At 39.7% G+C, this 13,161-nt stretch overlaps 1 protein-coding gene across 1 annotated transcript in view; it reads right to left on the bottom strand.

The window, feature by feature from the left end:
- LOC116083869 (zinc finger protein 58-like) overlaps positions 1–11,905 on the bottom strand; it is a 37,332-nt gene extending 25,427 nt beyond the window's left edge. Inside the window, exons 1-4 of the mRNA XM_031360650.1 lie at positions 11,782–11,905; positions 8,873–8,998; positions 8,204–8,296; positions 4,401–5,269 (exon numbers count right to left, since the gene is read on the bottom strand). Of these exons, the coding sequence (XP_031216510.1) occupies positions 4,401–5,269; positions 8,204–8,296; positions 8,873–8,996 (1,086 nt within the window). The 5' untranslated portion in view covers positions 8,997–8,998; positions 11,782–11,905. The remainder of the gene's footprint in view (positions 1–4,400; positions 5,270–8,203; positions 8,297–8,872; positions 8,999–11,781) is intronic.
- Positions 11,906–13,161: the final 1,256 nt, after the last annotated feature.

Below are 13,161 nucleotides of genomic sequence, written 5' to 3' on the forward strand. Positions count from 1 at the left end.
TCTATTTAATTAAAATATGTTTTTAAATGTTAACAAATTCAGATAAATTGAAATCATGTAACTTTCCTGATAATGCAATAAAAGTTAAAACAAAAAACAAAAAAAAACAAAAAAATATTTTTATTTCTAAACAAAAAACAAAATCAAGAATTAACACATTTCAAATCCTTCCACAAAACAGAAAAAGATGCACACTACCAAACTCATTCTAAGAAGCCACTGTAACTCTAATATCAAAACTAGACACACACATACACACACACACACACACACACACACACACACACACACACACCAAATATCCTTAATTAATATAGATTTTTTAAAGAAAATTAACTATAGTCAAATTTGATCTCATGTCATGACTAAGCTGGCTTCATCCCCATGATAGAAGGTTGGCTCAATATATGTAAATCAATGAATAAGGCACCATAAAATAGACAAATGGAAATCACATAATCACCTCATGGAGAAAAGTCATTGGGTAAACTTCAGTTGTGTTCATAAGTCTTGATGGAACTAGGAATGGATGGAACATCTATCAATATAATAAAAGCTGTGGACAAAACTGTGGGCAACCTTGATTATATGGAGAAAAATGAAAACTCTGACATGAGACAAGGGCCCCTAATATCTCTACTTTTCCAATACTGAACTCAAATTCTTTAGGAAAGAAAGAAGAAAATATAGATAGGCAAAGGGAAAAATTAAGAAAGGAAAAAATTCAACCTTGCCAGTTCACAGATGACATGAATGTATACTAAAAGACCTTGCTGTATACTCTACTGAAACTTCTAAATATGATCATGTTGGCTCACAGTATGTCATCTTGACACAAGCTAGAATAATTTTGGAAGAGAAGTTCAACTGAGAAAATGTCCCCACCAGACTGGCCTGTGGGCAAGCCGGTGATGCATTGTCTTGACTGATGATTCATGTTGGAGGCCCCAGCTCATTGTGGGCAGTGCCACAACTGACCGGGAGGTCCTGGGTACTGTAGGAAAGCACACTGAGGGGCTGGTAGGATGGATCAGCAGTTAAGAACATTGGCTGCTCTTCCAGAGGACCCAGAGGTTCAATTCCTAGTGCCCCTGTGGCAGCTCACATCTAGTAATCCAGTTCCTGACATCCTCATATAGACATATGTGCGGGCAAAACATCAAAGCACATTTGTAAAGATTTAATTAAAAATATTTGTTAAGAAGAAAGGAAAGGAAGAAAGAAAGGAAGGAAGGAAGAAAGGAAGGAAGGAAGGAAGGAAGGAAGGAAGGAAGGAAGAAAGACGAACAAGCCATGGGAGCAAGCCATGGGAGAAGGCAGTAAACAGCATTCCTCCAAACCCTCTCTCCTGTTCCTGCCTCCATGTTCCTGCCCTACCTGATTTCCTACCCTGACTTCACACAGGGATGGATTGTTACCTGGAAGTGTATTTAAAAAAAAAAAAAAAAAATGAGCCCTTTCCTTCCCAATTTGCTTTTGGTGACAGTGTTTTCTACTTCAACAGAATCCCTAATTAAGACAAAGATAAACACTATCAGTAAAATAGCTGTTCACAAAATCAACATAAACTATCATTAGTCTCTGTACACTCTAACAAGTACATACTTGAGAGAAAGCAATTAGGAAAACAGCACCTGGTTTTAAAAAAGTTTTTTAAAGGAGACATCCAGGAATAGCCCTAACCAAAGAAGTGAAGGACTTCTATAAGCCATAATTTGAAAATATCAAAAAGCGTCACTTACAGGAAGACATTATAAAACAGAAAGACATGTTCTGGGATTTGCAGAGCTCATTTTGTAAAAACATCTAGAGTAATAAAAGCAATCAATACATTCAATGAAATCCATAGCAAAATTCCAATAACAAACAACTTAAAAAACACATAACCCATACAGGAACAAAAATTGCCACATATAAGCAAAGCCATTTATGCAGAAAGAACTGTCAAATGTGTATTAGTTAACAACCTCAAACTATACTACAGAACCATAGTGATAATGACTACATGGTAGTCATATAAAACAAAAATGTAAATAACGCAATGTAAAATGCCCTCAGAGAGAGAACACTAAGTTAAAAGACATAAAATATTTGACAAAATTTCCAAAAAATATGTGCCACAATAGGCAGCCTTTTGAACAAATACTGCTGGAAAAAATAGATATCTGAATTCTTCCAAAAGGAAGATTAAAACTATTTAATTTCATTTATTCTACACAAAAATAAATTCAAACTGGTTTGAAAGATATTAACATTGAAATGAAAAAAGCACCATAGTAACTAATTGTATAAACACACACATTCAAACCACTCATTGCACATTTTTCTTTTTTCTGCATTTTTGCAGAAAAGTTATATTAAGATAATGTAAGAGGAGCTTCTATTGCTAATACCATTCCCCCAACTGGCTCTTGATTTGTCAATAAAGAAGGCTGGGAGCCAGTTGCTGGGTAAAGGGTACAGGTGGAACTTACAGGTCCCAGGAGGAAAAGGGAGATGGAAGGAAGGAGAGAGGCTTTTCTGCCATGCTTTAGAGGAAAGGGGATGCAGCAGCAGCAACCATGTAAAGCTCCAGGACAATGGCAGGTAGGATAAGAAGCTGTGTTAGGGCTGGCAGTGGCAGATCCCAGAGCTAAACTAGTGGATCAAAAGGGAGCAGGGAGGAGCTGGTAGTGCAGCCATGATCTCGGGGCAAAGGTGGGAGCAACTATATCTACATACAAGATATATTGATACTATACTATGTCTTCATGTCTTCATGTGCATGACTATGTGTGCATTAAATGGAAACAGTTTAGATAAAATGCAAGAGCAACTTGAAGGAGAAAGTTTAATTTGGCTCAGGGTGGATGGTTACTCTTTACCATTGTGGTGGTCTACATAAGAACAGGTCCCAGAGGCTCATGAATCTTTCATTCTCAGTTGGTGCACTACTTAAGAAGGATTAGAAGTATGGCCTTTTCAGAGGAGGTATGTCGTGTGTGTGTGTGTGTGTTTGTGTGTGTGTGTGTGTGTGTGTGTGTGTGTGTGTGAGTGAGTGAGAGAGAGAGAGAGAGACAAATGTGTGATGTGTGAAGAATGAAGCTGGCAGGGTTTCTCTTATATATAGATTAAAATGCTGCAGATTAGAACAACTGTTGAATAGTTTTCCAATATCTTTGCTCTTACGAAGTTCCTTTCTAGTATGAGGTATGTGGTGTTGAATCAAGTACAATTTTAGAAAAATCTTTGTCATATTCTTCACATAAATAGGGTTTGTTTTCATTTGTGAATGCTCTGGTGTCCAATCAACATTGAACAAATCTAAAGTCTGTGTGATACTATGTCACGTATGGAATCCAGTGACAACTGAAGTATAACGAAGAGAAAAAAATCCTTCACAGCTTATTGCTGTCTTACTTTGCTTTCTCTTACCATGGCAAATGCCATGACCCCAAAAAACTTAGAGGAAGAAAGGCTTGTTTTAGTTTAAACCTTAAAGGTCCATCATCCATGGAAGCCAGAGCAGGAACCGGAGCAGCAACCATAGAGCAGCTGTTCTCAACCTATAAGTTGTGAGCCCTTTGGCAGTCAAATGACCTTTCACAGTGGTCACCTAGGATCATGTGTATACAAGATATTTATGATTCATAACAACATCAGAATTACAGTTTTGAAGTAGCACTGAAAATAGTTTTATGGTTGAGGGTCACCACAAGATGATAAACTACATAGGGGGGTGGGGGAGGGGGAGGTTGTGACAGCATTAGGAAAGTTGAGAAGCACTGCCATAGAGGAAATGTGCCTCCTTGCTCCATATTTGAATATGCTCCTTCACCCAGATTTCTATATAACCCAGGAACACTTGCTGTTGAATGGCACTTCTTACCCTTGGATAGACTAATGCACATCACTTAGCCATCAAGAAAATTCCCCCCCAAAATATGCCTACAGGCTAATCTGACTGAGTCAAATACCTAGTTAAGAGTCCCTCAGGAAGTGCTGGGTTGTGTGATGTGGTTGTCTACAGCTACCAAGGACATCTGCTCCTGCAGGGGTTCTCACCTTTGTCAATTCTTTGGCGTTGATGAAGACTTGAATTATCATTCAAGGCTTAGGCACAGTGTTTATACATGGAGAGTGTCTCTGTAGTGAGGAAGTCTCTGGGATACTTATGATGTGAAGAACAGGTAAAGGACTTGTCATGCTGATTGTTTTTGAAGGCTTCCTCATCAGAATGAATTCTCCAATGCTTATATAGACATGAGGAGTTAATAAGCCCTGGTCCTTATTGTAGGGTTTCTCTCAGGTGTGAACTGTTTGAGGTTGAGCAACAGCCGAATGATACATAAAACATCTGCCACATCCTTCCCATGTACAGGCTAGCTGTCTGAACACTTTTATGTGTTTTAAGTTATGAAGTTCTTTCGACATCTCTCACATTCAGATGGTTTTCCCTCAAGACGAATTTTCCGGACGTTAGAAAATGTTGTCTGAATAGTAAAGCACTCTCCACAATGGTCACAGGTATATTGCTTCACTCTCTTATGGGTTCTTGCATGTTGAGTAACATCTGAAGGACTGGGAAAGGCTTTGCCACATTCCTTACACTCATACGGCCTCTCTTCAGAATGAATTTTCTGATGTCTTTTAAGGTCTGAAGAATAGTAAAACATTTTGCCACATTCTTTACACTTGTAAGTTTTCTGTCCAGTATGAGCTTTCTTTTGTCGACTAAGGTGATAACTCCTGCTATAGGCTTTGCCGCATTTCTCACAGGTGTAGCGTTTCTCTCCAGTGTGAACAACTTTGTGTCTACTAAGGGCTGAAAGATTACTAAAGGGTTTTTTACACTCTTCACACTTATATGGTTTCTCTCCAGTATGAACTCTTCGGTGTTTTGTAAAGTCTGCAGGACTGGAAAACTTTTTGCCACATACTTCACACTCATAGGGTTTCTGTCCGGTGTGAATTTTCTGGTGATTAGTACATGTGGAGAGCATAAAAAAGGCCTTGCCACATTTGTAAGGCTTCTCTCCAGTGTGAATATTATGGTGGTTAACAAGTGTGGAGGGCTTAGAAAAGGCCTTGCCACACACTTCACATTTGTAGGGTTTCTCTCTGGTATCAATTTTCTGGTGGTTATGAAGTATGGTGGGCAGAGATAAGCCCTTGCCACATATGTCACACTTAGAAGGTTTCTCTCCAATGTGAATTCTCAGGTGATGAGTAAGGATGGAGCTCTTAGCAAAGGCTTTGTCACATCCTTTACATTTATAGGGTTTTTTTCCTGGTGAGTAAAAGTTGAGATAAGAAGAAAAGATTAGGAACATTTGTCATATTTCTAATGCATTTCTTTAATACATAGACTTTAACTTATTTTTATGAATAAATAAAAACCTATAATAAATCACAACATCTATATTCACTGGCAGGAGGAAATCATTTAAACTTCAATTGAAATAAGATGACAACAAAACAGAGCATAGAAAGAGTGGAGCATAACTCATATTTAAATAGCTATGAAAGTTGTAACAAGGCTAGTAACAGAAACTCCTCAGGAATTATAATAACAGGACAGAATGATGATAAACAAGCATTGGAACTGTATGAATGCATACACCTGAAAATGACAAACCAGCCAAACTAAGAAACCAGAAAGTTAATGATGATTGTGTGAAACTGGATGGGCATGGGAAAAGATGATGTGTTATCCTAAGTACGCAGCTTTAGTTGTGGAAGACAGAAAGCATACGCTGTATAACCAGAGGACTGTGGGCAAACCATCGAATAATTTGCTTCATCAATTTGAGATATCAGGCTTTATGTTATAGTCTAATGACAAGACAATATACCAGGAAAATATTATTAGAAAAAAATTTCAAGTTCTGCTATAGATGACAAATTTTGAAAACTGGATATACCTGTCAGTTAACTAAATTAATTAAACAATTAATTAAAAGTAGCCTAATTTCTAAGAACTATTTATTTACAAGATAAATAACCCCAGAGTAACCAAAGAGAAAATATAGAAAACATGAACATATGAGGCTCATGTTCACACGTGTAAGAGGAAATATACAATACTGATGGTCACAAAAACGTGTTAAGATAGATTTTTTTCATAGACATTAAAAAGTGTTACAGTCTCAAAATGTTTTAATTGTAGGTATTCCATCTAAAAATACACATAGTACATCTAATGAGATGATTTCAGGCAGACTAGGTAGCAAAAATCATAATAGAGAAAATGGAACTGCAAAGGAGGAACCAAGAATCTAAAACTCAACAAAATTCTTAACCCCTGTAGGAAGCATTCTTCTAGACTTGTACAGATTTCACCCAAGACTATCTACCCACAAAGGCATGTGTGTTAAATCACTGACACTGCGTGAAAGAAAACATGAAGATGAATACATCAGATAATTCAGATATCACTCTGAAAAGACAATTTAATTAACAGGATATAAACCTGTGACAGAGAAAATGGGGATTCTAGTCAGAGAGGGAAAGAGAACTGGAAAGGGGGAGGAGAGGAAGTAAAATAACAGGAAGAAAAAGTTATAAGGAGTCACACTATTAACTACCTACCTAGAAATATATGTACAGGAAATGGAAATGAGATATGAATATACATAGATAATTTAACTGATGTTTTCCCATGGGAGCTGACAATGCTCCCTCCAAGAGCCAAAAACCAACTAACAAAAACCTTGAGCACCAGGCATGAAAAGCTTTCTTTTGAGGAATTAGGCAAGGTGGTCCTAGAGACTCCCAGAACATTCCAGACTATTGCTTATGCCCTTGGCTGTTCCTCTCAAGTGGAAGGTGAGTTCTTACTGCTGAAGACACCACACGCTCAAGACACGGGACCCAGAGGCCCTTGAACTGAATACGATCAGAATGCCTCCTCCCTGAGGACTAGTTTTCATGGTAACAGAAGGCAGCATGAAAGCTTACCAAGAAGGCAAGCAACCAAAAGTCCTACCCAGTCATGGTGTCTATGAACCGCAACAGTGACCAGCATGGCACAACTGTCAGGTTGCAGTATGGACAAGCCTAACAGGGTAAGCTCTTAAGGACACACTCAACAAGAAAGAAATGCCTAGGACTGGAAACTGAGCCAACCACTTGGGGCTAGTGAAACCATGGATCTTGGAGACGAGCCTACAACCGCCACTTTTCTAAACCAGCATAGTCCCCACCACTACCTCCTAAATGTTGGTCCTTACACTCTGAGGGAAGTATCGTCCCCATCCTTCATCAAGGAAACTTTTCTTTGAAGAAAAAAAAAAAGCAGACCCTTTCAAAAATCCACAAATGATCAAAATGTAGACTTGGGGAGCCCAGTCCAAGTGAATACATCAAATGAATGAATGAATGAATGAATGACTACACCTAAGGCTTGGGGAACATTGTGGAAAAGGGGCTGAAAGATTATTAAGCACCAGAGGGTAAGGGAGTTTACTGTGAGATAGTGTCTCCCAGTAATATCAGAAGCTACACTCAAAGTCTTACCAACTTGACTGCCTATACACAAGCAAAGCAAGGACAACCAAGACTCATGCTCGTGATGACAGACGAAAGCCTACAAGGCCTCAGCCCTATGCAAAGAACTACAAGCAAGCAGGAAATACGGGAGAGGGAGAGCAAGTCTTCCTCGGGGAAGAGTACACCAATCAGTGATCCAATACCGAACAGTCAGTCTTGAAATCATACATACAAGTAACAGTGTACAGCCTGAATAGTTTATCTAGGAATAAAAGTATATGCATGTGACATCAATTAATTAAAAAGGAGGCCATGAATTTGAGAAAGAGCAAGAAGGAGTATATGGGAGGGTTTTGAAGGAGGAAGGGGGAATGATATAATCTCAAAAATAATTTAAATAATTTTTTGAAAAGAAATGTATGTATAAGGTACTGAATACAAAGGCTTTTAGAACATGTGCCAAGTTTGAGAGTGGTAGGAGAAAGTGACAAGTCCATTGCAATATAGACTCTCACCAAAATTCAGTACTAAAAATGGACAGGAAGAACAATGGCTAGAGACTTAAAGGATCATTAAAACCTGGGAGAAGCTCTTCTCTGACAGCACACGTCATTTAAAAAGAGAGTAGCGGATGTTTTCCACCAGAAAATGACACCTCAATGTCTATGTTAGAGCCTGGCTTTCTGTTGGATCCGACCTTGCACTCTGCCTCTCACCCCTCATCCCTACACACCTCGGGGCACAGCAGCTGCTTTTTTCTTCACATTCCGAAGCTCTTGATTTTTCTCCAGAAATCTGACCAATATCGGCTTGGAGAAGGAAAGACCTGTGGGGAGGGAGAAAGAAGAGAATTAACATTTCTACTCTAGTACTGTGCTTATAAGAAAAAACAAGACCTAAGGTAGGATTGTAGAAAATGGGCCCCCCACATTGTTTCTGATAGGCATTTTAGAGTACTTAGGAGTTAATAGTCACAGATCTTCATTTTTGTCATTTACAAGGAAAACTATAAAATCAGAAAAGAATAAAATATTTTCTTTTCCATGTGTGTTCCATAGCCTGTCTCATTTAATTTCTGGCATGACAACAACAGTGAAGGAGGCACACACTGAATTATATTAAAACACAAGAAGTTAAGTGAAACTTGTCTTAGTTGCACCAACAATTCTCCCTTAAAAGCCAGCCTGCAAGCTGGGCGTGGCAGCTCCAGCACTTGGGAAGCCAAGACAGGCATCTCTCTGAGTTCAAGACCAGCCTGGTCTAGAGAGCAAGTTCCGCTGCAGCCAGAGAAACTTGTGGGGGAAGCAGGCCAATTAGAAAGTGAAAGCTCCTATGAGAGTTCTATAAAAGGAAGTTACATGTTGACAATGAATTAGGAACTCATTATGGAAGTGATCTTCACCCAGGAACACAAGGTGGCTGTAATTCTCCAACATCACATCCCTGTACAGATCCCACTGAGCAGAGTCCAAGCATTCACACTCATCTGCAGAGAAATCAATGGCCACATCCCTGAATGACAGCATTTCTGAAATAAATATCAATGAATGAATATCACACAATAGGCAATTTAAAACCACTAATAATAATAATACAAACACTCATAGGCATTATGTGCTGTGAACACCATTCTAAAGTTCCCCTAGGGTAAAAGAGCTAGAAATGCTTCTGATGTGGGCAAATGATATTACTAATTTATGGTTGATATAGTCCTGTGATCTCACACAGTACCCATCTTTAAGAGAATAATAAAAGATCCTATACATGCAAATAGCTATTACACAGTTGTTAGGAATGCTAAAAAGCGTAAAATGAATGCATCCAAAAAGGGATGCTTGTATTATGCACCCTTTTATACTAAAGTCATGGTGTGTGAGAATTTACATCTCAACACTTAGTACACAGAATAATGAATGTGAAAGGAAATTAAGATGCATATTCTGATGGAGACACTGTCCTGGAATCTGAGTTGCCTAGCATGCCATCAGTAGCAATACTGACTTTATAGGGGTTAGAAAGTGCTCCTCTTGCTTTCTCCTTCCTTCCTTCCTTTTCTTCCTTCCTCCCTCCTCCTTCCCTCCTTCCTCCCTCCTTCCTTCCTCTCTCCTTCCTTTCTTCCTTCCTCCCTTCTTCCCTCCTTCTTCCCTCCTTCCTTCCTTCTTCCTTCCTTCCTCTCTCCTTCCTTTCTTCCTTCCTTCTTCCTCCCTCCTTCCTTCCTTCCTTTCTTCCTACCTTCCCTTCTTATTGAAGAAATATAGAATTTAGAGAAATGACTATAGCTTTTCATTAAAAGCCTGGTATAATTCTTCTGTTAATCCATCTGGGCCTCTGTTTCCTTTTTCTTTCTTTCTTTTCTTTCTTTTTTCCTTTATTTTCTTTTTAGGGAAAAGGGACTTGTTTTTGTGTGTATGATCTCATTTGTATGGTCTGTTTAGCTTGCCGATCTCCTCTTAATTTAACACAGGCAGTCTGGAGATTTCTAGAAATGGATTAGGGGACAGGTTTCTAAAGTATTCCCTTGTAAGGCTCTGGTTTCTCCAGTGTCTGCTGCAGTGTTCCCTGATTATCCTGGTCTGAATGGAGATCCCTCGTTTCTTCCCTTCAGTCAGCTGAGTGAACAGTCACTCTTCTTAGCTGTCCTAAGAACCTCTGGACCTCACTGGTGGCTTATGCAGTTTACTTAGTTTTTATTTCAACCTTTTATGCTCTCATCTTTATTTTTGTCTACTGGATTTGTGTTTGGTTTCTTCTTCTGTGTAATTGTTGAGTTGTGTCAAGTTATTTATTTGTGTTCTTTATGTTTTTTTTTTAAACATATACTCTTAAAGTTGTAAGTTTCCATCAGAGGACTACTTTAAGTTCATTAAGTTCCACACATTTTTTTTGAAATTCATAATATCCGCAGACAATTCATTCCAAGTTCTAAAAGACAAGAAATCCCAACTTAAACTACTACACTCAACAAAAATTATCTGATGTAGTTGAAGGAGAAAAAACTTTTCAGGATAAAATCAGGCATGCAAGTGGTTCACAGACATACATGAAGGCAAAATACTAATATATAGAGCCAGAGCACAGAAAAAAATATCAACGGAGAAGGCTAACGAATCCTAAGTCACAGGAAGTATCAAGGAAGTTGTTTAATAGAAAACCCAGAATTGTCTTAAGAAGAAAAACAAAACAAAACAAAACAAAAAGTAGGCATTGTCAAAAGCTTCTCCACACCAGCAAGAGCCCAGAGCAGAGTGAAGGCAGAAACTCTTCCCTGAGAGAGCTCGAGCAGGTCCCCAGTGGAAGACCTAAGCTGCTAGGGTCACTACCTAATGCTGCCCAGCATAGGCCCACCACAGCACCGGCCGCCACTGCCGCTGATCGGACTCTGCTCTTCTCAGGCTGCCTGTTGGGCTGCCTGTGGTGGAGGGCAGAAGGTCTGAAACCATGGCCTCATTAGGTGGGGTTTGGCTAAATTAATGGAAACATTCCAGGACACTTAAGCTTAAGCGTGACAAAGTTTACTTTCTAGATGGAAGAAATGCAACGCCTTTCTGGTCAGGGATTTCCTAAGAATTGCTGCATATTCCTACTCATCCCCTAATGGGAATATGAAATCTCACTGCCCCCTCCTTCAGTGGAACCTGCTTCTAGACACAAGCCTAGAACAGAATACAGAAAGTGGAAGTCACAAGAACTCTCGCACCTCCTGTTCGTGTGTCTCAGAGACATTTTGTGAGAGAAGTCCAAACAGATTTTGCCCTTCTCAACAGTAAGTTCACCGTCCCTGTCCACTCCTTTTCCTTTCCTCGTTATTCTAGAATATTAAGAGTTTATAAACTTTATAGACAAAAATACTAGGTGTTTTACAAACCTTATAAACACGAGTACTACGTGGCTATAAAGTGTGGCTATAAAGTGCGGTAGTGACCAGAAACTCTGCTTTCTCTAGACGAGCTGAGAAACCTGACTACAGCCAGAAGGGAGTGAGTCAGGATGCTTCCATAGCCAAGCTGGGAAGAGAGCTCCCCGCCTTGCCTGGGGGCAAGCAGTCGCCTACCGGCCTCGCCAGGGAGATCCTGGGTGGACTGAAGCAGCAGCCTACTGATGGCTGCTCCCAGCACCATCCCTGTCGCCCTCTCCCCAGCGCTGACTTAAATCCTGACTCAGTAGCCCAACCTAGGTTAAAACAGCCCCTCTCCAAAGTGAGCTTCTCCCTGTTTCCCAAGTGACCTCTGACAACTCCTTCAAAGATGGACTTACCCGCCCACCCTGAACAATCACTCAGGCCTGGCGGGCTGCCCTGCACCCTGGACCAACCTTCACCTCAGAAATCCAACCCCAACAGGGTAGTGAGAAACTTGAGCCCAAACTGGAGAAGGGCTTGCGGTAAAGGGCGAACACGTGCAGAAAGAAAGGCGCTCGGGCTTCCCTTGCTTATTACGTCACATTGAGGGAGACTACATTTCCCATAAGTCTGTGTAATGGAGAGCCAAGAGTGCTGAATCGCGTGGGAAAGGATAGAAATGCACCGTGTCTGCCGCTAGAGGGAGACAGTCGGAAGAAATCCGGCTGCTTTTAAAATCCTCTGCTCACAACTGAGATGTTGGAATGTGAAACCTTACGATAATGTTTATTAAATGTACTGGTTATTTTTGGTCATTTAATGTGGTTTCACACTCAGCTCTGCTAATTATAGGAACTTACTGCAGAATAAAAGGTTCATTTTGACTCAGTTTCTACTTTGAGATAATTACAAAAACTAACAAGAGAAGTCACACAGCTAAGCCTTTCCAATGAGTTTTGAAGACAGGGCCGGTAGCAGCCACCTGGTGGCAGCTACTCCTGTATTAATGAAAAGAACAAAAAGGAATGGGAGGTAGCTGGGTGATGTGACAGGTTCCATAAAGTCAGGAGGCCTTGATTTTTATTGTGCGACACTGAACACAGTCAACACAGGAGAGCCAAACATAGTCTTGGGGTAGCAGGGACACAGTAAAATTATTCCCTGAATACTGTGGTCTCAGAAATATGTTCCTGGGAATATAAAATGAGCTAGGAACTCACTTCGCAGCATATGTGCTCTCCTGTCTTTTCCTAGGAATTATTACTCCTGTGTCTGTCACTGTTGAGGTCAAATCATGTACAAATTGTATACGTTAGTACTTGTGAGAGGCACTGATTCTCAAGGAAACTACTTCTGAGGAGAGACACTGGGAAGTACATATTTAATTTTCTCTCACCATAACCCAGGCACATTTTCTCTCTATGGCTTTTTTTCTTGTTACTATTTCCTTGAAATGATTGATCATGAGTTGAGTCATAGTAGGTGACAAGTATATAAGACATTCACATTATAAAGTACATGGGAAATGAATACTACACACTCTGTGCTAAAGAAGGAGGCCACAAGGACAAGAGAATCCTGCAAGGGTAACAATCAGAAGTATGTCTTCAGAGAAGGTACAAAACTATATTGCCAGTATGTCTATGTGTTTCCTGATAAGAGATGTGTTAATGAAAGGGCCAACAATGTATCTGGAGTAGAGGTAATAGCTCAGTATGTGCTGGGCGTAGGGAGTATTGAAAATTGCACAAGCAAACAGTTTTTACTGGATTTTTCAGGAACATATTTTTTTCTTTTTTTTTTAATTAGATATTTTCTTTATTTACATGTAAATTTCTCCATTCCCAGTTTCC

This window comes from Mastomys coucha, unplaced genomic scaffold (assembly GCF_008632895.1).
Source record: "Mastomys coucha isolate ucsf_1 unplaced genomic scaffold, UCSF_Mcou_1 pScaffold8, whole genome shotgun sequence".
In the NCBI taxonomy this organism is placed as follows: Eukaryota; Metazoa; Chordata; class Mammalia; order Rodentia; family Muridae; genus Mastomys; species Mastomys coucha.